This window comes from Ovis canadensis, chromosome 19, assembly GCF_042477335.2.
Source record: "Ovis canadensis isolate MfBH-ARS-UI-01 breed Bighorn chromosome 19, ARS-UI_OviCan_v2, whole genome shotgun sequence".
Classification (NCBI taxonomy): Eukaryota; Metazoa; Chordata; class Mammalia; order Artiodactyla; family Bovidae; genus Ovis; species Ovis canadensis.
The window spans coordinates 24824278-24851195 of NC_091263.1; the positions used below are offsets into that span (position 1 = coordinate 24824278).

At 42.4% G+C, this 26918-nt stretch overlaps 1 protein-coding gene across 1 annotated transcript in view; it reads left to right on the forward strand.

Moving 5' to 3' along the window:
- The window catches only part of STAC (SH3 and cysteine rich domain), a 116063-nt gene that overhangs the window by 82186 nt on the left and 6959 nt on the right, over positions 1-26918 (forward strand). Inside the window, exons 7-10 of the mRNA XM_069561383.1 lie at positions 2633-2697; positions 4204-4292; positions 21591-21642; positions 21737-21874. Coding sequence (XP_069417484.1) covers positions 2633-2697; positions 4204-4292; positions 21591-21642; positions 21737-21874 — 344 coding nt within the window. The remainder of the gene's footprint in view (positions 1-2632; positions 2698-4203; positions 4293-21590; positions 21643-21736; positions 21875-26918) is intronic.

The window sequence follows — 26918 nt, forward strand, 5'->3', positions numbered from 1 at the left end:
ACTGACCTCAAAACCAAAGGAATACAGCATGAGAAAGAAAATCGCTGGCTCATCCCCCTCTTGAATATGGGTGCAGAAATCTGAAACAAAATCACCTCAGTACACTGAATCCAGTAATGTATTTTAGAAAGGCAGTGCATAATCGCCACGTTGAATTTATTCCAGGGATACAAGGTGAGTCAGTGTCAATAAGCTGATAATGTCACTTGTACATGATCAGGTTAAAGCTGAAAGTCCACATCATCGGCTTGTTGGAGACATGGGCCTCCCAGGACCGCGAAGTAAAAGAGAAAGACAGAACGTAGAAAAGGAAGAGAAGAAAGCTACAGGGGGACTAGCAAAATCTGAAGGTTGATTTTGCATCTGTAGCATTACAAAACATCCCTGCAGAATTAACACAGATTGTGTATGTTTCCATCAACAGCCAAATTATTTTTCATAAAATGAATTGAAAGTACCAAACATAAAAAAGTATCTGATACATTATTTTGGTAAAATAGTACCCCCCAAAAATATTCTTTATACCTTTCTTTATACCTTTCCCCTCAAATCAACATCTTAGAAATAGCCAGAAGGAATGGGTTTTTTTAAAAATCATTTTTGCAGTGTTCCATTTCTGCCTGTAACCATTTGACTTAAAACACATTTGGAGTCACTTCAAATAATGGTCAGCATAGTTCAAAAAGTGATGCCCATTGTTGTGGTGGCTAATGGATAGGCCCTGAAAAGCTAAGATAACGTGAAGTTACAAAACTGCAAAATCAAACAATATTGCATCTTGTGTAGTCTCAATTTTAGTCTCAATCAATAATTTTCTAAGAAGACGGTCTTGTTATGTTTCCATTCAACTACTCAATATTCGTTAAATGTGTCCAGTTTTATATTTATAGAATCAAGTATTATGCCAAGATTTCAAGCAATCACTTAAAACAGAGAAAAGTATTGCTGGTCTCTACTCTTTTTAAACCAGGAAGTTGCATAGCCAAATATTCAGGCAGACAAGGTCTGTAAGCATCGGCCCTTCATCTTCCATTTTCCTACAAAGCGGAGCTCCTCCCGTGACTGCATATTGACTTCCTAGGAATAATGGAGCTGCGTCTACAGGCTCTGGAACCATAGTGAGTGAGTGAAGCCGCTCAGTCGTGTCTGAATCTCTGCGACCCCATGGACTGTAGCCTAGCCAGGTTCCTCCGTCCATGGGATTCTCCAGGCAAGAATACTGGAGTGGGTTGCTATTTCCTTCTCCAGGGGATCTTCCCGACCCAGGGATTGAACCCAGGTCTCCCGCATTGTAGGCAGATGCTTTACTATCTGAGCCGCCAGGGAAGATCCCTGGAACCATAAACCATGGACAACAGGTGTTTACTGAGCATTGGTACATTTACAGGGGCTCTTGTTCGGAAGTGTGTCTCCTTCATCACGGTTACTGAGTCCATTTGCAGGACAGTGGAGATTGTCAGGGCTAACTGACAGAGGGTACAGAGCTTTCTGTGATGTGTTTCTCTTCCTCTGCTGGTTTCCTTGACCCTCTGAAGGAGACCCAAAGGGAAGACTAAAACAGCAATGTATTATTTTTGATTATCAAAGCTTCTACAAGGTAGGTTGATTTCAACACTATGGGCCCTATCGTATAGACTTGGAAACGTGCCATCTTTTATTTTTGTTTAAGAAAGATACATGATGTTGGTCTCCTGGGTTAGATGGTTGAACTAGCTAAAGCAGAGCCCCTCAATACCCATCAACCCATCAGGGACCTTCCACAGCTGTGTGTGTAGACAGTGACAACTCCTACCCATCTTAAGAAGCGTTTTTCTTCATCAGAGGTCACAGAATGGCTGCTAAAATGCAAAAGGTAGATAATTATGTATTTTAAGAACATACTAAATGAGATACCACTGTTTAATTTTTTTCTCCATTATAGCCCCCAATGCACTGCCAAATAAGAGATCGAGGAAGTATTTTGAAGTTTAAAACCTTAATCTGCAAGTAGAATACAGAGATCATCAGGAAACTAGCATGAAGATATTGAATAGAGATCAAAGAGTCTGGTATTTAGAAAAGTGTATTCAAATACAGTTAAATTGTGCCATACCTCACCTACCCTGCTGCTGCTGCTGCTGCTGCTGTTGCTGTTAAGTTGCTTCAGTCGTGTCTGACTCTCTGTGACCCCACAGCCCACCAGGCTCCCCCATCCCTAGGATTCTCCAGGCAAGAACATTGGAGTGGGTTGCCATTTCCTTCTTCAGTGCATGAAAGTGAAAAGTGAAAGTGAAGTCGCTACCATCCCCTTAACAAACGACTGGATACATTTAACAAATATGAATGACATGGTTTCTGCTCCTGAGAAGGGCACTGCCAAATGAGGCCAAGCAATGCAGGAAGATGTGTGCTGGCCCGGAGGCGTGGACGAGGGTGTGGCTGTGCAGAGAGTGTGGTGCGGACCCTGCAGGGGGTGCAGAGGGCAACAGATGGAGCATGACACGCGAGCTGGGTCGCTGAGGATAAGGAAAGGCGGGGAGAAACTGAGTCGAAACTGTGGTTCAGGGAATAAATAAAGCTACGTTTTTCAAGCGTGTTTCCCAAATGTGGTGACTGGGCTCATAAATCTCCTCCTTTTTCTGGTCTCTTTCAGTGTTCACGTATCCAGAAAATGGCACCGACGATTTCAGAGACCAAGCAAAGAACATAAACCACCAGGTATTTATGGACATCTCAGAAGACTGGCCAGACAGGGTCCTTAGATTATTCTGTGGGTCACCCCCCAAGTGGGTCATGAAATCAATTTAGTGGGGCCCAGACTAGCACTTTTAGAGAATAAGGTACCATGGAGTATATAGCATAGGCAGCCCTGAGCGAAACAAATACCAATGCAGCCAAGGTACAGAGGATAAGTATTGTACTGGGTGCTTTTGTTTCTGTTATGTGTGCTATCTACAAGCTGATATGTGCCCTACAGTATGTAAATTATATATTATGACTATATTTCATAGTGGGCTTCCCTGGTGGCTCAGAGGTTAAAGCGTCTGCCTGCGATGCGGGAGACCTGGGTTCCATCCCTGGGTCAGGAAGATTCCCTGGAGAAGGAAATGGCACCCCACTCCAGTACTCTTGCCTGGAGAATCCCATGGACGGAGGAGCCTGGTGGGCTACAGTCCATAGGGTCGCAAAGAGTCGGACACGACTGAGCAACTTCACTTTCAACTTTTAAGTATTATATTTTATGTTAATTTACATATATAATTAGGATGGAATAATACTGCATAAAGTACTTGAGCTTTGGGCAGCAAACTGAATCACAGAAAGAATATAATTATGCACAGCTTTTGTTTATGTTTTCTAGATATGGCATCTATTCATTATATTATTATATTTTTGTGTGTAGTTATATATCATATATCTGCATACATATAAAATAATACACTATAAATATTACATGTTGTATAATTTTAATTTATCATGTATATTATAAAGCAGAAACAATTATGTAGCTATAATACTTGTGTAGCTAATAACAGCTTATGTTTATATAATACCTGTAAAACTCTTATATAGTTTACAAATTAGGGACACAATAAAATCGACCTCACAAGGCTGTTGTTAGCTTTGCATATATATGCTAATCCATATACCATCATGCCTCTCACATAGCAAGCTATCAAAAAAGGGTAGCTTTTATTATCATTATTGCAGTTTCATAGTCAGTGGATGGTGATACCATAACAAATCAAATCAGCCTCAGGCGAACATTTTTCATTTTTCCACAGCATGAACAAACTTATTTCTGGATGAATACACCCAGATCCCTTTGATATACTAGATACAAAATTGTCCATTTTAGGGACTAGAAGTTGTTTACTACTCGCCACCTGCCTCCTCTCTATAGAGAGAATATTCTCTTGCTTGGACTCAAGTCTGTATCACCTTTCATGAACAACTAAATCAAAGGAAAAAAGTGATTTGAAGAAAACTGTAGTATTTCTGACAAAAAGTTCCACATAAATGTTTTCAAGTAGTTTGTAAGGAAATCAAACTCAGCTAGGAAATTAAAAATAAACCTATGTTCAGAACAAAATAATAATGGTTAGATATTTTAACGCAAAAGATTATGCTAGAATTACATTCAACTTCTCCATTTCCTGTCTTCTTCCTTTGCTCCATTTATTCCTCCTTCCTCCTCTCATTTTTTTTATATTTCTCTTTCAGGGACCTCTTTCCAAAGACCCATTACCGATGAACACCTATGTTGCCTTGTACAAATTTGTACCACAAGAGAATGAAGATTTGGAAATGAGGTAAAAATATTTTTAAAGGAAAAAGAAGAATGAAAGATTTAAAGTCAGTGGTGATGTACGTGAAAGAAAATAATTCAATGTGCGCTGCCTCCAAGGGCCTTAGAGCAGTGATTCTCAAATGTGCATGTGCGGGGCTGGTTGATGCAGATTGCTGGGCCTTATTCTGGAAGTTTCTGACTCAGCATGAGTCAGCGCATCTTGGGGGGGGGAGCTTGAAAATCCGAGTTTCTAACTGGTCTGCAGGTGGTGCTGACGCTGCTGGCCCAGGGACCACACCTTGAGAAGTGTGGTTAGTACATCATCAGTAGAGCTGCTACCGGGAGTTTTCATGAAGGCTGAGCATCAGATGCACTTGGCATCCTGTGGGGTCTAATAGGGAACCAAAAATGTACTTGCTGCCCAAATTAACACTGACTGACAAATCAGGCTAAAACTCTATTTATCCCTGCCAGAGACTGGTAGCTCCCCCTGGCTCGCACCTAGAGGTTCTTCTGTTTCTGAACCATCCCACCTCATGGTCACTGAAACAGAGAGACAGGTGAGCCTCAGGGCGCTCTTGAGATCTAAACCTTTCTCTGGAACACAGTCTCATGTTTCAGGGGTAGTGTGGCTGGAGTCCGTACTGTGTCCACATCCTCCTTGCTGTGCGATTTTAAGCAATGTACAAACATCGTGTTTCCCAGGTTTCCTTACTGATAAAAGGATAATAATGATCTTTTCCCCTGAAGGCATTTGTGAGGATGAAGTGAATAAGGTTCATCATAAAGCATATAGCACAGTAACGGTACATACTCAGAAACTGGCCGTCAGTACAGTCTACGTAACGCCGTGTTCCCCAGGTTGTCTCAAAGAAAAGACTTCACTCCTTCCCTCTATTCGTGACCCAAGCCACAAGCGCTCTCAGGACAAGCACTTGGTGTTTTCCAGCCCTGGAGCGGGATACGAGGGGCTGCTTTTGCAGCCACACGGGCCCTTAGAGATGGGTTCTTTCCTCTTCTGAAGAGCATGGAGAGGAAAACTAGCACAGAAAACCATTTATATGTCAGAGCATTAGGAAAATAGCCTCCATTTGACGGTGGACTCCACTGTCCACGTGCTGTGTCACTGGTCCTCCCTGCAGAAGGCTCTGGAACCCTTTGTCTGCACCCTGGAGCCCTCTGAGCTTTCCCGCATCTCATGTGCGCTAAGTCACTTCAGTTGTGTCTGACTCTTTGAGACTCTAGGGACCGTAAGCCCACCAGGCTCCTCTTCCATGGGATTCTCCAGGCAAGAATGCTGGATTGAGTTGCCATTCCCTTCTCCAGGGGATCTTCCCCGACCCCAGGCATCAAACTCATCTCTGACATCTCCTGCATTGGCAGGCGGGTTCTTTATCACTAGCGCCACCTGGGAAGTCCTTTTCACATCTCAGGTCTATCCATTTCCCTGGTGTGACTCCTCTGGCTTTTGCCTGAACATGGTTCCTCCTCAGTGAAATCAGCTTTCTCCTCTTCCACTTTCTCCAAAGTCCCTGAAGAGAAAAGAACCATCAAAAGCCTCCATCTAGACCCTGTTTCCTGGTCCCATTTGCCACTGGGGTTGACCTGGATCGCTCAGCTGCCCTTCCTGGTACAACGCCCAGTGGGCCCCGTAGCAGATGTGGGTGACGGCCGGAGTCTGGCAGCTTCCCTAGCTCACACCCAAGGTCGGCTTTCATTGTTCATCTGTGGTCTGCTTCCAGCTGATTCTCGGGCTTTTCCCAGGCAGAGTTCAGGCCTGGTTCCTGGCTCCTTAGATTCGTTCAGACAATTAGGTTCTTGTACATCTGAATTTTCTCCATCCTTGAGGAAGACTCACTATGCTGAGCTCACTGGCTGGAGTTGTAAATGCTACCTAAACAGCCTGGTTAGGTACAGCAGAATGAGGTGGTGTTTGTCAGGTGAAGCCCCATTCTATCAAGATACAGCAAACCCTGCCAGTCAGAACCTACCTAGGATTTGTTACTGGCGTGGTCCCTTGCCCTCAACTGACAGTCCATGTTAACTATCTTGCTGATGAAGACAAGGAGGACCTATATTTACTTTGCAAAGAACAGTATATTGGGTTCTTCTTGAGATTATCATTTGAGTGTCTAGAATTTAAAATTTAACGACACCCCATTGTGCAGGTCCCACAGCCTTATCTTAGAAAATTGTTCTGAACTTATTAGATGGAAATAATAGCTCCAGAGAAATATGACTCAGGAGTGAAGTTTTAACTGCCTGGTGGTGGTCGTACGTTTTTGTGCTTATGTTAGTCGGCTGCAGGCCATTAAAAGTCAAGTTGTCTGGTCACGAATCAAACGTTTACACTCTGCTCCCAGGCAAACAGGACTATTCATTCCCAAGAATGAAATGTCTGCATTGCATAGACTGCAAGATTGAAGTGATAAATCATACTTAACTTTTTTTTTCTTTGCAAAGAGATTGTAGGTTCCCATTTTAGAAGCCAAGCTCTGATTTAGAATGTGTAAGGCAATGCCTTGGGGATTTAGTATCATTCCTTGAATGAACTAGGGCTTCGTGAATTATCTTTTTCTCCTTAAACCATGAGGTAGTAAAAATCCTTTTAACAAAACTCTATTTTCATCCACCTTCCTTCTGACCCAGCAGGCATGCTGGAGATTATCCTCAGGAAAGAAAACAAAGGATACAAGAGTGGAGGGACTGTTGAGGGCATGAGCTTGAGGACAAAGGAGGTCCAACTGGCAAAGCCAACAGTCACAGATCAGAGCAGATGGACCATCACTTCAGCCAGAGTTTGCTATGTATCTGCTCAATAATAAGAAAGCTTTTTCTGCCAACAGCCAGCAGTCCAGACCTCTCTCCAAACCTCCAGAGTCTCCTCCATGCCTACCCCAGGAGTGCCTGGCACCCAGGACCTCTGTCCTCCCCTGCACAAACCTGTCCCCAGGGTAAATGATGTCACCATCTGCCCAGGCCTCAAGCCAGCCACCTGAGGTTTTCTTTTACCCCATGCCCAAAAATGCATTCAATGTTCAGTTCCTACTGGTTCTCTTTGCCTCAGATCTGCTTTATCCAGCCCCACCTTCACCACTCCCTGGATTGCTGTGGGATCCACCTGGTCTCTGTGTCTAGTCTTACAGCCCCTCGCCCCATTCCTCCCTTCCCATTTACTTTGGTTGGAAAGGATGCTGCAAAGACAGCTCAGTGTCCTGGGATCGTCTAAACTTTAGAGTCAGACAGAATGGATTCATGTCCCATCCCTACTCCTCTATTTTCTGACAGTAGGGCATCTTACCTAACTTTCTGAACCTCTGTCTTCTCATCTTGAAAGTAGAGATAATAAGGCCTGCCCTTGTAGGATGGTGGTGGTTGAGTTGCTAAATCATGTCCAACTCTTTAAACCCCATGGACTGTAGCCCACCAGGCTCCTCTGTCCATGGGACTCTCCAGGCAAGAATACTGGAGTCGGTTGCCATTTCCTTCTCCAGGGGACCTTCCTGACCCAGGAATGAACCCGGGTCTCCTGCATTGCAGACAGATTCTTTACCGACTGAGCTACGAGGGAAGCCCTTGTAGGATGGTTGTCATTAAATAAAACAGCATAGTAGGAGTTTAACAGTGTTAATTCCAGTCAGTTCTGTTCATATTCCAGAGGTTGATGCTTCCTTTGCAGACATAAAAAATGAGGGAGAAAGAGAATGACATACAACATGGATTCACTGAATATTTAAGAATAAAAAGTGCGGGCATCACTTGACCTGGATTTAAGCTCTAGCCAAGCTGCTCACTAGCTGTGTGACCCCCATGAAGCCTGAGACGGTTCCACAAGCCATCAAGCTTCTGCTTTTATAATACACTCACGAAGAAGAGAATCACTGTGCCTGCCTTAGGACTGCTCATGACACACAAGTGTGTTTAGAACTCTCTAATGCCCTCCCACTTCCCTTGGGTCTAGACCGGAATATTTACAGACATCTGCTGTCTTCTCTCACCCTGGTGACTTCTCTGCTTTTCTGGCACCACTGTCCTCCTTGCCTCTCTGCTCCATCATTTGTTCCCCAAAAGGACCACGTTTCCCTTGTGGCTCAGCTGGTAAAGAATCTGCCTGCAATGCGGGAGACCTGGGTTCAATCCCTGGGTTGGGAAGATCCCCTGGAGAAGGGAACGGCTACCCACTCCAGTATTCTGGCCTGGAGAATTCCATGGACTGTATAGTCCATGGGGTCTCAAAGAGTCGGACACAACTAAGCGACTTTTATGCTCACTTTCAACTCTTGCCAAAGAAATTTCCTTCCTGCCCTCTGTTCCTCCCACCCTTCTACTCACCCACCACCACCACCACCATCACACACACACACCCTCTTCCACTGACTATTATGTGCCCACTAGATCTCAAGTCTTCCTTGGTGCAACCTGAGTGAGATCCTCTATGATAGACTTTCATGACACCATATTTCTTTTCTTCAAAGCACTTATCTGTATTTATATATTTCTGGGAATGTTTGGTTAACTTATCTCTCCCTTGTAAAGCCCATGAGAACAAATCTATATTTGTTAAATAACCCTGTGTCCCTGGAGTATAGGCCAGTTCTTGAGATTTGCTGCTGCTACTGCTGCTTAGTCGCTTCAGTCGTGCCCGACTCTGTACGACCCCATAGATGGCAGCCCACCAGGCTCCCCCGTCCCTGGGATTCTTCAGGCAAGAACACTGGAGTGGGGTGCCATTTCCTTCTCCAGTACATGAAAGTGAAAAGGGAAAGTGAAGTCTCTTAGTCATGTCTGACTCTTCTCGACCCCATGGACTGCAGCCCACCAGGCTCCTCTGTCCATGGGATTTTCCAGGCAAGAGTACTGCAGTAGGTTGCCAGTGCCTTCTCCTCTTGAGACTTAGTAGATGCTTACTAAATATTCCATGAATGAATGAATGAGTATTGTGGAGATTAAATAAATGAACTAGCGTTGTCGCTGGCATATACAATTAGTGGGCAAATAGAGTCCATGATAATAGAATGGAAACTATAAAGGAGGAAGCTAACCCAGCTCAGAGTGGTTTAACCAGGACCTGTTTCCTGAAGGAGATGGGCCTTGAACTCAGGATGAATATGATTTGTTGAGAAGAAGTTGTAAAAAGAGACCAACAGTAGCCCATAGTCATATTCACAGAGAGCGAAGAGTTGAAGACAATGTGGAAGAGGCCCTGCTAAGCCAAACACAGTTTGGGCATGGTAGGGTGAGCCTCAGGGAGAGGGGGTGTAGGGCTCTGCCTCCTTATTCCCAGAGCAGTGCCTGCCCCTCTGAGAATTGCTGTGGTCCCATCGTTAGTCTCCACACACTGCCTGAAGGCAGAGGCTCCGCACAGTCAGCTTTGCTACACTTTCAGTGCAAACTTCCTTCATAAATTCATCTGCTGTCACCTCCCCAAAACTCTGGCACTCATGGAAGCCATGATAATCTTCCAACCATCATGGGCAGAGAGTAGGGGAGAGCAAGGGTGCAGGGCAGAAAGGAGCAGGCCGTGTCTGGGGGTCACAAAGACCTGGGTCCACCTTCCAGCTCTGACACATCCTAGCTGCATCAGTTTGAGCAAACTGTTTAATCTCTTGCAGCCTCCATTTTCTCCTTCCTAGGGAGACTGAGCAATGAAGTAATGTTAAAAAAAAAAATGAAAAAAAAATGAGATGAGATTTCGTGCCCAGTACAAAGTGAGGTGTACAGTATATTTAGATACCGTCTCTTCATCATTTGTATCATTTCATAATACATTTTATTTTCCTGGTCTTCTGATCAATTACTCTAAAGATATATAGTATATATATCTTTATAGATATATAGTATATATATCTTTATAGATATATAGTATATATATCTTTATAGATATATAGTATATATATCTTTATAGATATATAGTTCAAAACTCTGTCTAATCTTTGAACACATCCAAGGAGATTTTATCTAATTAGTCTGGCAATAAGGAGGCTGTGACACCCTGTCTCTTACCTTCTGAGTAGGTTTTGTGGTTGCTGACAGGACATGTTCCAGGTATGGAATCTCACCACTGATACACAAGATGTGATGCCATCATGTGAGGACTCTCCAAGCTGTCCTTGCAGATAATTTGAGGTCTGATAACATCAAAGAGCCACCTGGATTCCTCTGTCTGAGTGTAATGAGCTTGCATAGTAGATAACCTCTGTCATTAAAGGGTCTTAGACAGTCTCCACCAAACACCTTTACTGTCTAGTTTTTTAAAAGTCCTGAAAATTATACTTTATGGAATGCCAGCTTAATTAATGAGCAAAGCTTTTCAAAATGCTACTTGAAATACAAACTGGTTAACCCAATTATAATCAGGACTGGCATCATGATCAGAGACGGTCTCATTAATTCACAAAAGCCGTGTGTCCATCATTCTCCTGGCCATGTGCATGACTGTGTGTGGCACACTCACATATGCACGTAACCCCTGCAGAGCCACAGTCAGATACACACAAACTCACACACACACACAGAGATTCAGACACGCACACTCAAATACATGTGCATTTATACACACATATTAGCAAAAGCTTGATAACCCATGCTTAGCCTTCTGATGAAAGGAAATCCTGCCGTCCATATTTACAATGTAACCTGTCTCATTGAAAGTCTGCAAAATATTCTTGGAGATATCACTTATTAATTCACATTGATGCATATTTTTAAAATCTGTAAGAATAACTTCAGTGGCTTGGCCAAGTTGACATAGTATTTGAATAGTAGGCATATATAAATAACTCTGAGGAAGCATGAACCCCAGAAACATTGGTAGGGACTCTGAAATAAAAGATCAAGCATAAACAAGAAACTCAAGGGTTCAAATACATATTTAAGTGACCACGAATGTCTATTCCAAGGAATCCATGTTCCACATCTAAATCATTTTCATTTTTATTAGTTCTCTCCAAACAGATTTATATGATAATGGCCATGTTTCATAAGGGGTGAAGAGGAGAGGAAAAATTCCTATGAGCCAAAAGAGGGAATGAGGAAACTGCTGTTTGAATATTATTAAATTTTAAGAGTGATGTAAATTAATTGCCACTCAATCTGTTTGTGTCAAAATACCTAAATTTGGGGGCCGTAAAAGAAAAACATATCTTCTTTTGTAACTCCAAATTAGATTCCTGATTTAAAGTCTTGAATTGCCAGACTCTTTCTTGGAAGCCATAAGTCCCAGATTTTCCTGTGTGTGAGTCTGAACAAAACCAGGCAACCAGTCGTCCCATTAGCTAATATTCACAAAGTCCTCTGGAGGTGGGATGGTCTGAATTCACCTCTTCCTGATTTATTGAAAACGCCGCTTGAAATAAGGTCAAGGGGGACCCTAACCCTTGTGCGGCTATCTCCAGGATTTGTTTCCTCTACCACCGCCCATCTCGTGGTGCATGAGTATGTGCTCTCTGCAGTGTGCACAGTTCACAGGCTCTGTTATCAAAGAGCTCCCATGGCCATGAGGCTGCAGGCCCTCGACAAGAAAGTCCCTTCAATACGAGGTCTTGTGGGCGGAGAGGTAGTTCCAGATGCTGCTGCTGCACCTCAGGGAGGTGCTGAAACATCAACTGGGACGAATCAGGTCTTCTGACCACATCATCCCACTGCAGAATAGAACCGTGATCTAACACTTAGAAGGAAGAGAGGAAGGAAGCTAATATTTAGGGAGCATATACTGTGTATCAAGGGCTTCCCTGGTGGCTCAGACGGTAAAGAATCCGCCTGCAATGCAGGAGACCTGGGTTCAGTCGCTGGGTGGGGACGATCTCCTGGAGAAGGGAATGGCAACTCACTCCAGTATTCTTGCCTGGAGAATTCCATGGACAGAGGAGCCTGGTGGGCTATAGTCCACGGGGTGCAAAGAGTTGGACACAACTGAGCGACTAACACTTTCACTGTGTATCAAGTTATTTACACTACACCATTTCATTTAAATCTTTTTTTTTAAAAAAAAAAAAAAGAAGGCATTGAAGCAGCCTTGGGAAGCCAGGGAAGATTTAAGGAGTAGCATTGCAACCCATCCTGGACTTTCAGAAAGGGTGGACAAGAGTACCTGTACGGCTTAAATAGTGAGCAGTCATTCTCTCTTCCACTGAGGAAAGGGTAACAGAAGAATCGTTCAACTGTAAGAACAACTGGTGCCAGATGCAAGCCAATCGCAAATCCTATTACAAAAGAAGTTGTGGAAATTCACTGCAGGAGCATATTTAGATTCTTATATTCATCCCAGCCTTCATTCTGGAAAGACTGACTTAAAATTCAGTAAACCTTAGCAAATGGACACTTGGCTGTTTAGTTCATATTCCAAGGAGACAATTTATGGTCTTTTACCCTTTTGAGGGGAGAGAGAGAGAAGCAAGTCCAGGAACCCACAGGTGGAAGTGGAGGCTTGGAGCTATTACCTGGGGAGGCAGACCCTTCATCCACTTGTTTTTCTTCTACCCCAGGCTTTCCATCCTACACTGAGGTGGCAGGTTTCCTCTCTGAAAAGAAAGACAATTTATATTAGCAGATTCAGATAATGTGTTAATTTTGCCCTTTTTGGCCACTCACATTACTCCTTATAAATCTATTTGGATTGTTAAATTTGGTTCAAAAGAACAGGAACTGTGTGATTATAGAGTGGGGTTCATGAAAAGTCACTCCTGGTCAAGGATAATTTTTTAAAATTAAAATCATTTTAATGTCAGAATTTTAATTCGAATCACTAATGAATGAGAGAACCAGTACACTTTCACATCTGATTCAAAGGAAAATTCACTCAGCACCCACATATAGGCAGTTAGGAGTGCTGATGTGAACTTACAAATAGGTGCAAAAGTAGATAATATTCACAGGGTAGTCATTGACTACTTTCTGCCAGACACAGTGCACTAACGTAAGGCTCATTTGCATTATTGCAGAGATGTGCAGTAACTCAAAGACACTGAAAGGGGAGGTGACCCAGAAGGGGGCACCAGACAGCACCCCAGATCAATCATCAGTTTTGCCCATTTCAGAGTCTTCCAAATTGTCCCTGACAGCCCCTTGCCTTCTTTCAACTGATGTGAGGTCGTTCTAGCAAGCAGTATTTTGCAAAAGAGAGAACAATGGTTAGGATGGTTAAACCACGTGTTACAATCCGTATGAATCTCCAGGAGAACATTATTAAAATAGAGACTCCTGGGTTACACCCATACTGGAGACTCAGTTCCCACTTGGAAATCTGTATGGTTAAATATTCCCTTAGACTCTGGTAATCTGCCAGGTTTGAGAACAACTGTGACTTAACTGATTTCTCCTGAGATGAACAGTGGGCCAGTGGCCGACCCAAATGGGATGCAGGTTTCTGATCCTCAGCCAGTGCTCAATACACTGGTCAGCACTGGGGCTTTGGCCTGTGGTTTATTTGGTAACGTCCTTCACTCTATAACGTTTTATAAATCCTCCATAAAATAAGAAAAGGAGAGCCCTCGAGACAGTGTTAGACAAAATAAGACTTGGTGTCTCGCTTCCATTCTCTTAAGTACATTACTGCTTGGCAAATGTATCAACTTAATTAAAGCTAAATGTAATTCTATGCACCAATTTGATTTAAAAATAATCTTCACAGTCACCAGGACATCAAAATACAATTAAGGGCTATTTGAGGAAAGTCTCTGATGCATATTATGCTCTGACGCTGTGCTATGTCAAGAAACCCAGATCTTCCCGAATATCACTAATGTGTTTAGCAGCCTCTCTCTCACTCAAATGCCTTTTTCAATTAGGTTCTGGAGAGCATGATATGTGACAGTTCAGGAACATTTACCAAGCCTCATCCAAATGGCCCTTTAGCTGAATGCTTTCTCTCTGAGCTGGTCTCTGGACTTGAGAAGGTGCAGGCAAGTCTTCTGGATGCCAAGCTTAAGACAAAATCACACTGCAGAGTTTAGGAGTTCCTTGTTCCCTAACTATATGCTAAGATTTTAAAGGCTCCGGACCAGGATAATGGAAATCAAGGAAGGGGTCTAGGGGGAAATTCAGCAATAGATCTGAAATTAATGGAGCAGTTTGGCTGGCTCCTTTTCTGTTCCCCTTGAGGCTTCTCTGGTGGCTCAGCTGGTGATGAAACCACCTGCAATGCAGGAGACCTGGGTTTGATCCCTGATTTGGGAAGATCCCCTCGAGAAGGGAATGGCAACCCATTCCAGTATTTTTGCCTAGAGAATCCCATGAACAGAGGAGCCTGGTGGGCTATAGTCCACGGGATCGCAAAGAGCTGGACACAGCTGAGTGACTTTCACTTTTACTTTTCTGTTCCCCTTGGCTTGGGTTTCTCCAGGAGATTTGTTTGGCCTGAGTAAGAGTGGTTGATGTAAGCTTGATTTGGGGTTCTTTTTGCCTAATGAATGGGAAACTGTAAAAAAAATTTTTTTAATCCCCAGATAGTTGCAGAGTAAAATGGGCAATTTTAAGGAGTTTCACAAAGTTTCAGCGGTACAAGAGGCAGCATGATTTAGTGGACTTAGTGGTGGAATCAAACCCTCTTAGGAAGAAAGTCTCTCTTGATCTTCTTCCTTGTGTGTAATTGCTACTAGTCTCCCCCACTTCATTCAGCGAACTTTGCTGTCCCCCAGGCTCTGGGTAGCGGGGACCTGCACCCTTCCAGCATCTCCCCTGAAGTCAGCTACGTGGGCAGTAGATTCCTCCCTCCACCTTGAGCCTGCCACAACTTTGTGGTCTCTACCTGGAGTCAAGGGGAAGAGAGAAGGGGGTTGGGGATGTGAAGAGAGAGAAACTTTTCCAAAACTCTGAATTACATCAAAGGTCAGCTTTTGAAGCCACTTAGGAGGTCAAAGGTTATTACATTAAGCAATTGTCCCTGTGAAACCTAAGGGGACACTGAATTTTCTCATATCCCAGTGAAAAACTAAATTTTTAGAAGGAAATTATAATTTTTAAGCCTTTATTGTATATCATTCACAGTGCTGAAGACTTCCACATAGGTCTTCTCATTTAATCCACATAGCAACTTTGCAAAGTCAATATAGTTCACTGTATAGAGAGATGGAGATATAGATACCTTGGAGTATGTCCTTATGTGAATATCATTGAGGTAGCTCAGTCTCAAAGAAGCATATTTGTTTGGAATTTTCGTTTGGGCTCAATTCCATACATGTCTGTGCCCCTTGAGTGTATTTCTTCTCATTTAGCAGTGATACTGTTAAGTTACCAGTTGAGATCACCAATATCTTGAGGACAGTAACTATGTCTTAACAACCATAATAACCACCATCTCTTGTGGGCTTATCTAAATGTGTTTCTCAAGTACTAACTCATTTAATCATTGAAAAAGTAAGGAATGTACTATTATTATCTACACCTGACAGTTAAGATGACTGATGCTTTGAAGCATCTTTTTATCCTGAGTACACACCTAAGACCTAACACGTGACCTCATTAAAAAGGTGTCACTATCTCCAACCATAGGAATCTGTGTTCGATGTGGGGACCAGAGACAGGCTGGATGGGGGGCCTCGAGACAGCTCACAGTCGACCCTCGAGAGCCCCCACCCATGGAAGACTCAAGCATCTTCATAACTTAACCTTGCAGAAGAGCTCCCTGTAGATGGCTGGGCTTGCCTGCATCATTCATACGCTCTGTGAACACTGTGCCCTCACAGTCCCTGAAACCAGTGTACCTGGGTGAGGGCGGGATGGGTTGCTGTGCCCGAGTGGAAACCACATGAGGGAAGCAGAGGACTTCTGGAAACGACCCCAGACAGCAACCGTCCAGCTTACATGCACATACATGTAAACACACATATACACACTCACAAATAAACTCTGTCCTCCTCACCGCAAAGCCATGATTCTGTAGTTAGCTTTGTTACTTTCTTCCTACTCCTGTGGATAGCCCACAATTCCCTCAGAATTTTAAGATGTTCCCTGAACCATGATATTGGCAACCTGAAAGTCTTCCTCAAGGTTTAAGACCCATTTTACTGAGCAAACAAAAAGGCCATCTGCAGTGTTCTGATCTCTCCGCTCCAAATTGGATTGTTTCTGAAGTGCATTGTACATTTTATCAATGTATATAATTCTCTAGTACTTTGGCCACCTGATGCAAAGAGCCAGCTCACTGGAAAAGACCCTGATGCTGGGAAAGATTGAGGGCAGGAGGAGAAGGGGACGACAGAGGATGAGATGGCTGGATGGCATCTCCGACTCAATGGACATGAGTTTGAGCAAGCTCCAGGAAATGGTGAAGGACAGGGAAACCTGGCGTGCTGCAGTCCATGGGGCTGCAAAGAGTTGGACACGACTGAGCGACTGAACAAAAACAACAACATAACTTTGGGCTACAGTGCAGCAGAATTTTTACCTGAACTTAGGATGTTCTGATTGATTGAATGAAGCAAAAGAAACAGGAAGATCCCCTGGAGGAGGGCATGGCAACCCACTCCAGTATTCTTGCCTGGAGAATCCCATGGACAGAGGACCCGGTGGGCCATGGTCCGTAGGGTCACAAAGAGTCGGACAAGACTGAGTGACTTAGCATGCACAAACTTTTTTAAGTATTTGGGAGCCAGATGAGTTCATCTTCCCTGGACTGTATAGTCCATGGGGTCACAAAGAGTCCAACACAACTAAGTGACTTTCACTTTCTTTTGAGTTCATCTCCAAGGTTTGGAAATATAGAGTTAAATTATAAAATCTATATATAATGGATCAGAATATAAAGTCACCTAAAAGAAAGAAAATAACTGATATACCAGAGCAGGACTTTCTACTAACAGAGTGTGATAACACAAAATAAGAAAGAATTATTTCATGGAAAGGGCTCCAGTCAACACAGAGGCGTAAAATAGCTGGAGGCAGAGAGTCACACCCTGGCAGTGTCCATCCTAGGAACAACCCAGGGAAGGAGAATTCTAAGCCTTAGGCCTCCATTCTACCAAGATCCAGGGCAAGGCTTTGCCTCAGGAGAGCAGGTGGGCAGAAGGAAGGGGAAGAGGACTAAGTTGAGAACAGGTTAGAAGAGAACCCACAGTTGAGAGTGAAGTGTGTGGTGCAGCCACACAGGACCACACCAGCGCCTGGGGAGTCGGGCTAACAGCAGCTGGAGCTGTAGGGGCAGCTTACATGTGGTCAGCAGCTGGGTTAGTGAGGTTTCCCAGGCTTCCCACAGGTTAGCTAATTTGAATAATGTCCCAGGCTCCAGTCACAGAGGCTGTCCTGAGCTGTCCGGAACCCACGCCAGGGCAGTTAAGGATGAGGCTGGTACACAGTGCCCCAGAGCATTCGAGCCCCAAAAGGGAGGTGGTGTGGGTTGTTAATTTAACCAGTTGTCTAAGAGGAACTGATCAGTCCCTAGACAGAGTTTCAAAGTGGGTCAAGGCATTTTTTTAATAAATTAAATATATTACATTACACTGAATGATTTTACCTTACGTGCCTGCTCAGATCAACTGCCCAGAGCCCAGAGTGGGAAAGGATCTAAGGGGGGCTCAGTGGGAAAGAATGCTGAGATTGCTGGGGGGGGTGCCAGGCAGAGGCATGAGGGCTGCAGAAGCCCCACAAGCCACACATGTACCGACCCAGATATTAGAGAGTTGTTGTTGTTTTGGGTTCAAGTACCACCCTAAAGCAAGATCCTTCCCAAAATGAAAACCGCATTAGCTGTCTCTGCCTCCTGATTCGAGTATTTAAGTCGTATCAGTAGGAATCACTCATTCTTTATGCATCCTGTTTATTTCCCTGATCGCCCTGAAGACAATTTGCAATTATATATTTATTAGTTATGCATATACATTCTATATTTATTATTTATGAAATGTTTAATTATGCATTTGCTTATTTATTATCCTTCTTTCTCACTGGAATATTAGCTCCCATGAGGCCTTTACTCAGCAAAGTATACCCAGTCCCTAGTAAAATCATCCTTTCAGAGTCAGTGGTCTAGAATATTTGTGGAATGAGCAGGTAAACAGAACAGCAAAGGATAAAGGGATGAATGTAATACTCCTCACTCACCAAGCAATTTTCAGCAATTTGCTGGCAGCACTCTTTCCTAAGACAGAATCCCCATCACGCTGTCAGGATATCTGATCTTTCTCATACAATTATAGCTTGTATTCCAGTGAGTGCTTTATTCTAATGTGTGGTTTATTTCACGTGGGTCATGGGCTCAGGGACTGTCCACCTCTGGGCATGGTCAAGATTGACCATCCAGAGCATAAAAATAGATGTTGGAGGACTTCCCTGGTGATCCAGTGGCTGACTCCACGTTCTGCAATGCAGGGGGACCCAAGTTCAGTCCCTGTCAGAGAACTAGACCCCATGTGCTTCAGCTAAGAGTTTGCATGCTGCAACTAAGACCTGGTGCAGTCAAATAAATAAATACATTTTTTTTAATAGAGGTTGGATTCAGGCAGCACTGTTTTACACCCAGGGAAAGATGCCTCTTCCAATCTTGATTCCCTACTTATAATTTCTGCCAGACCATCAGCAAAGTCACTCTAGTTGATGCTGACACACAGTTTCTTAGGTTACTAGGTTAAATAAACCTGCTGGAGCTCGAAGCATTTTTTTACACTGACTTTCATCTATGCTGCTTAATTAAATCCCTCACCTGGGAAAGGAGTGATTTTCATCCTCCTCGCTTTCTGTGGCATCAGCATGAAACTGTGACTGTTGAAATACCAAAATGCCAGTTGTGTTTAATGCTTCAGGTGTAACAAGCCTGTTATATTTGGAGTCCCCTACAAAGATAGATATTAACCGAGAATTGAAAATGACAGCAGAGAAGATTGAACCAGAATAGCAAACGGAGCACACGAATCTGCTTCCCTTCTTGCGCCAATCCCTTAAAGTGTGAGAAATATGTTTCTCCAAGAATATCTCCGTAATAGTACTAGAAAATAAGAAAAACACTATCAGAAACCCCCAAATCTTAGGAATTTCTTGGGAGACTACAGCAAATAGAGTCAAAGAAGATGACCAGAGTCCAAAGAATGCTCAGAGAGCAACATCTGTGTAAGAGCATATTCAAACAGACACTGATCTCACAAAAGAGCGTGCAAGTGTCCCAGTGGCTGAATTGCATTAATGGCCCCAATTCGTCACTGTCCCTGTATCCCTGCTCTTTGCCCTGAGACTTTACAGTTCCTTTCACCAGAGTTGCTTTGAGGCAGAATGACAATGTGTCAGTTCTGAGCCTATTCATCTATTCATTAGAAGCCTTACGTGTTTTTCACATCTCCATTTGCTGCCCTGGCAATGCCATGAATGTCCAAACTGGCCTTCTTGGGCATGAGAAACATGGAATAAGGCAAAATCACCCCAGTCATCCCAGCCAGCACCCAAGAATGTCAGTGAACCTTTGAGATTTGGGATTGTTTGTTACACAGCATTATCACAGCAATATATAACTGATACAGAGTCCCAACAGTGTTCATTCATAACCCATTATTACTGCTTAGAATGAACAATAGGCAGCAGTGGTGTTTGACTCTAGAATTAAACCATCACCTGTGCTCTAAGAAAGGGAACCCGTGCCCAGGGAAGTGTGCCCCTGTGTGGCCCAAAAGACTGAGAAAGAAAAGGAATTGGAGGTAGTTCTGGACCTCCAGAGCTTGTAGAGACTGGTAGGGAAAGAAAAGGCAGCTTTACATGGAGGAAAATAAGTGGACCTTCTCCTTCCCAGGGTTAAGAAAGCCGCTCTTGTTTTTGCCATTGGGGTGGTGGTGGAGCCCCCAGACTGCTTGTCTGCTGTACTTTCAAGCATCCGAAGATGAGATGCATCAACTGGCACACCCTGCTGTCTTCAGCAGAGCTTGAAATTATTCCTCACTTGTTGCAGACACAGATGTATTTGATAGTGGAGAATCACCCAGAGATTCATACCCTGTGTTTTCAGTTATGAATATAAAGAAATAGCCAAGAAACACAGGTGCAGGACAAAATCCCTTGGCATGAAGGAAAAGTAAAGTGTTAAGATAAACTGTGCTTCTGTTGCAGGGGGCATGGGTTCATTCCCTGCTCAGGGAACTAAGATCCCAAATGCTGCTCAGCACAATCAAAAAAAGAAGCAATAAGACAAAGAACAATATAACTAATCCTAATGGAAACAAATTTAATAAAGGGAAGAAATATTGTTTTTAGTATCTAATAATATCCTCAGCAACATCCATCATGCTCTTCCGTCCATAAGATAAAGTTGACAAATGTGAAAAGGAGACATTCAGAAAATGATAAAGAACTCTTGGAAATTAAAATTTCCCTAAAACCCTCAATACTGTAATAAATATAAATATTACAAGAGATAAGCCCATACACAAACTAAGCAATTAGGAAGATTAAATTGAGAAAAATTTTAGACTAGATTTGTTGTTAAAGACAGAAAATGTGTAAGAAAGACAAAAGATATAGATGATTGATCTAGAAAGTCCAGCACATGTTGACTAGAAATTCCAGGAAAAAAGAAGAAAGGAAATGACTGGGAGAAAAGAGTGAAAAAATAGTGGACAAGATTTTCCCCAGTTGAAAAATAATATGAGTCTTCAGAGAGTAAAAGTGCCATTCGTGCTGAGTAGAAGGAATAAAAGACACACACACACACACACGCAGAGGTGGACGTGAAAATCAAATTAGAGATGGCAAATAATCACCGTATTTGCAACACCCATAGCAGAAACATCATATAAGTCTTCAGTTAAACCCAAGTAATCCCTAATGAAGGATATAGCATGCACACACACACAAGTCTAAAACAAGCTTCCTGATTATACCAATATAAAAAGTGACAGGCCAGGGCAATGGAAATTAAGTAAAAGTGGTTTCAAGAAGGTACTGAGAAGATGCAGCTAATAATAAAGACAATGCCTCATGCTAGACGTCGATGGAAGACAAAAGAAACAGCAAATACACCTACATATCTCTGTGTAAATGTCAGTGCGTGGAAAAGAGTCCAGAAGGAGACACAGGAAACTATTAACAGTGGTCCCCTCTAGACGGCGGGAGGGGGATTACGGAGCAGAATATGAAAAAACTCCGGTTTTCATATTTTAGACTTCCACACTTTAGAGTTTTTTACAATGCAGAGATGATCATCTGTGTATAAAAATAAAGTTTAAAAAGTTCTTTAATACATTCAGCCTCTAACAAAGCTATTTTCATGGGTGGGAAGAGCAGATAAAAGTCATTTTTATTTTAGTATTATTTGGGTGAGTGAAAAGCTACCACTTCTGACTTGAAAATACCATCTTTCTCTTTTTCACCCCCTCTACCCTCCACCCAACTCATTCATTCTTCATTTTAGGCCAGGAGACATGATTACTCTTCTAGAGGATGCTAATGAAGACTGGTGGAAAGTAAGTATTTCTTTGTCTTTAAGAAAAATCATTTGGTAACTATCATTACCATGAATGCTACAATTATGGCTGCATGCCTCTTTTTTGCTTTCAGGGGAAAATTCAAGACAGAATTGGCTTCTTTCCAGCCAACTTTGTTCAGAGAGTACACCAAAATGAGAAGATTTTTAGATGTGTTAGAACCTTCATTGGGTGTAAAGAACAGGGGCAGATAACACTGAAAGAGAATCAGGTGAGTAAAGCCCACCAGCATACACCAAGTGTGACCAAAATAGAGTAATAGTCATTTGACAAATACCAATAAGTCTGAATGAGTAGAGTCACGTGAGTGTATTCACTTTGAGAAAAGATATTCTTAGTCCAATGATATTGTGTGTGTGTGTGTGTGTGTGTGTGTGTGTGTTTTAATCGCTCAGTCGTGTCTGACTCTTTGCGACCTCATGAAATTCTCCAGGCAAGAGTACTGGAGTGGGTTGCCTTTCCCTTCTCCAGGGGATCGTCCCAACCCAGGGATTGAACCCAGGTCTCCCACATTGTAGGCGGATTCTTCACCATCTGAGCCACCAGGGAAGCCTGATACTAGTGTAGCAGGATCTAAACAGGCAAAACCAAAATGTTAGGAAGCTCAGTTGCCTTCCCTGGGAACCAAACATATAGCTTATATAATACTTACAAAGCTTATCTACCTATTGGGTTGGATACAAATTTCCCTTGGTTTTTAAGTAAAACTAAAAGACATATTTTTCATTTTCACCAAGAACTTTATTGAAAAATGTATTCACCATTTTGTTCCACTACCTTAACTGTGGAGCATCTTCCAGCATGAAATCTCTAGCATGAAACTTCTCAAACTGCTTTTGACACATTCGCCCAGTCACAGCACCTTCTCCATACACTGCACAAATCTTTTTTTGCTTCAGTTGCATTTTTACCTCTCTTGAAATAATAAAGCATAATAAAAATGTTGCTTCTTCCTTCTGTCGTCAGTATTAAAATAACTACACAAAAACTCACTAATTTTGATGTTTTTTTTTAAAATGCATGCTGATATGATAGATGTCACAATACAATCAAACAAAATTGTTTCAAATGAAGTTAAAGACAACTAAGTGCTACTAGAGCCATCTTATAGAAAAAAATCCAGCGAACCTTTCGGCCAACCCAGTGTATTTTATTTGTTGAAGTTTTACACATGCCCTATAAATGTGGATACAATGGCTCATAGAGGTGATGTGCCTTGCCTGGGAGCAAAAACCTGGCAAGTGGCCAGGCTGGAACTTAAAGATAGACCTGCAAGCTTCAAGTCAGTGCCTTCCACTGAGCCATGTGCCCTGGACGATGTGGAACAAACTCAGAATGCAAAGTGCCTTTTGCATAGTCAATTCCCAGGAAAAGCAAATGTCCTAGGACCAGAAGGACCCCTGGGAACACATTCTTGCTCATACAGAAGCCACAGAAGCCTTACTGAGTCATTCTTGATTCCAGGCAATGGAATCACCCACATCAGACTGAGACCCCATCTCTAACGCCATACACACCCCACAAAGCAAATGGTCACATTTCCCATCTGGATTCCATGTCAATGTCTCAAACTTCTCCAAGATTACTCAACTGTATCCTTCCTGTTACAAAATCTGGAAAGTCTTCTGAATGAAATACATCCAAGAAGGATGTTCATCTTTATTGGCAAAGCATTATTACGTAATTTTGCTAGCTTGTTTGATTTTTCTTCTCAGAATAATCTTGTGCTTCCCCATTTGAGATTAAACATTATTTTATGTTACTAAAATACAAATAGAGCTTCCCTGGTAGCTCAGAGGGTAAAGAATCTGTCTGCAATGCAGGAGACCCGGGTTTGATCCCTGGGTTGGGAAAATCCCCTGGAGAAGGGAATGGCAAGAAACCAACCAGAAGGCAAATTAAAATGTGCTTAAGTTGATCAGTTTCCAAAAGTGGAACAGCTGCTCAGTCAATGACTTCCACCAATTCCTGGACCATATCCCCCCAACCCCCAATTTTTTTCTGGAAATGAGCTCATATACGTGCGTTCCACTCTCATGGTTGAGCTGACAACCTGCTGGGGTAGGGGAGAGACAAACCACCCAGCATCTTTAATGAGTCATCTTCAAGACCCAGCACAGCGTTTCAGCTTGAACCTGGAACCACATGATCTGCCCATAATTGTAGGAAAATGCTATAACCGCTGGTAGTTGTCTAGCCTGATATTTCTAAAGGGTGGCCTTTGCACCATCTGAATCAGAATAATATGGGAGCTTGTTGAAAATGCTGATTTCTAACTCCACCCCGGATCTGCTGAAGCAGAAACCTTCAGGGCAAAGGCAGCGAATTAGTCTTTTTACAGACTTCCTGGGTGTTCCGATCAAAGCTAAAATTCGAGAATGACCTTCATTTCCGTTTCTCACTTTTGTGTCCTCTAGTAGTTCTGTGACAACTGAAGGCATTTTTATTTCCAGTTACATGTGCGTCAGCAAAATGCACTGAGGTCTCTTTGCTTCTACACAGACTCTCTGTTTTCAGTCTTTGTCATCAATGTGGCAAGCAATTTTTGGAAATATCAGCCCCCTGAAAGAAAATTACATTTTAAAAAATCAATTATTGAGAAAAAATTTAAATTTATCTCGACTTTAGTGTCTTAAACTATTTTAGGTGTAAAAGTTTGAATCTTGCTTATTGACTGAGGGGAGTTCACTGTAGTAGCAAAAGCACAGATTCCAGTGTCATACAGAAATGGTCTATACCCTGTGTGATTTTGGCAAAATCACCTCTGAATGTCAGTGTTCTCATCTGTAAGACTGGCACAGCAGTGTCTACCTCTTGGCATGGAAATGAGAGTCACGTCTATCACCAGCACAGTGCCCAGCCACCACGGATCAGTGCTGAGCAGAGTCATTACCCTTGCTGCCTAAATGGGACATCCATCTGCAGCAGCCAAGGCCTCCCGAGAAATTACCTAATAAGCATCAGAAAGCTTCCCTGGTTGCTCAGGGGTGAAGAACCTGCCCGTAGTGCAAGAGACGCAGGTTCATTCCCTGGATCGAGAAGAGCCCTTGGAAGAGGAAATGGCAACCCACTCCAGTATTATTCTTGCCTAGGAAATTTCATGGACAGAGGAGTCTGACAGGCTACAGTCCATGGGGTCCCAAAAGAGTCAGACACAACTTTAGCAACTAAAACAACAGCAGCAAACATCAGAAAATAGCATGCTATTTATAAGTCTAAAAATACAAAGAGACAAATGGTCATTAGCAGGGAAATAGAAGAAATTTGATTCTGAAAACAAATTCAACACATCTCTGTGATTAAATCACATTTCTGCCTCTGGGGTTCATTTGTCTTACAATTATTACATTATTGTTTCCACAGAACTTTTGCTACAAGCAGAATTAAGTTATCTTTTTGTCAAGAATATATCTAGAGTTTGCACTGACACTAAAGTATGTTTTCTTCATTTCTAAAATTTAAAAAACTATCTTTATGAGATCAACTTAAATACCATAAAACTATTTTTTAATTCATCCATGATTCCATCATCCCTGGAGAACTATTTTAATTGATTCTTATGTTCTATAAAAGCATTTTAATGTATGAATCATTTTTAGATTATAAAACTAAAATGCATTTATTGTGGAGAAAATCTGAAAAATATCCCCCAAAATTATAAAGAAGAAAACCAAGATCAAGGTAGTTCAACCATCAAGCAATGATCAACATAAATGCCTTTGTGTTATTTCCCACCAAATTTTTCTTATTTTGATATCATATTCTATTTAGTTTCCCAACTTTTATTAACTTAGTTATTAAATGTTTATCAAAACACAGATTTTAGCAATTATATAACATATCATCATATGGATCAGAGGTTGCATCAGTCTGGCCCTGTTTTTAAAACAAAGTTTATTGGAACGTTGCTACACTCATTCATTACATATTGCTATGGCTGCTTTCATACTGCAGCAGCTAAGTTGAGTCATTGCAGTGGAGACCACAAGGCCTGCAAATATTTACTATTTAGTCCTTTACAGAAAAAGTTTGCCAGCTGTACAAGATGTACAGATGTACAAGAAAGTATTTAGTATTCCTCTGTGACTGGATATTCAGAATTTTAAGAAAAACTATTATGGATAACTGCAATGAACACCTCTAAATCTAAGTTTTTTTCCGTAACTCTGATTCCTTCTTTAGAAGATACTTTAGAATTTACAGGAAAACCAATAAACCATTTTTCCAGTTCTTGATACATACTGCCTCCCAAAAGTTTATGCCAGTTTACACCCACATCAGCTATTTTTGAGAATAATTAGGTTACCACATCCTTGCCAGAACTGAGTATTACTGTTTATTACGTATTTGTATAGCATACAAATGATATGTCATTTTTAGAAGTGAGTAATATTTCATGGTAATCCTTATTTCCTGGGTGATTAGGGAAGTTGAAATTTTATCGTGTATGTATTGGGCATTTGTATTGCTTTTTTAAAGAGAATTTGTCTGTTTTCCTTTCTGGCTGTGATGGCTCTCTGTTGCTCTGCGGTGGCTACTCTCGAGCTGCGGGCTTCTGGTCGGGCTTCTCGTTGCAGTTGCCTCTCCTGTTGCGGGGCAGAGCTTCGCGGGCTCTCAGGCTTCCGCAGCTGCGGCACACAGACTCGTAGTTGGGGTTTGCAGGCTCTAGAGCGTGTTCAGGAGTTGCGGCACACAGGCTTAGCTGTCCTGCGGTGGAATCATCTCAGACTAGAGAGTCAGCCAATGTCCCCTGCATTGCAAGGCCGATGTCTAACCACTGGGCCACCAGAGAAGCCCCTGTATTTCCTTATGAATAATCTCTTTATGTACTTTCTTATGCTACTGAAAACGCTTTCTCCCTTAAAACTATTGACACCTGCTCTGCCATACGTGGCCAACATTTCCCTCAGTTTGTCATTTGCCATTTGATCTTAATGCTTCTTCCTTCAGGAGCTTAATAACTCTTCAGTTGGATCATCTGTTTTACTGTTTTGTCCTTACGGTTTTAATCTCTTTATTGCTTCCCACGTATCACTTCACTTCTTAGGAGAATGTTTCAAGATAGTCCCCCACTTCATTTCAGTTTTCTGAAGTTCTTATGCAGACTTCGATCACTCCTGACGTTGATTTTAATTTAGTGTTTATTTCCTCACAGTGTTTTCTCCTTAATCAGCCCTCTTTCCTCTGCAGCAGGTCTTCTTTCAGTTAAGGATCTTGAGATGTAGGTTATCCAGGTAAACCTAATGTAATCACAG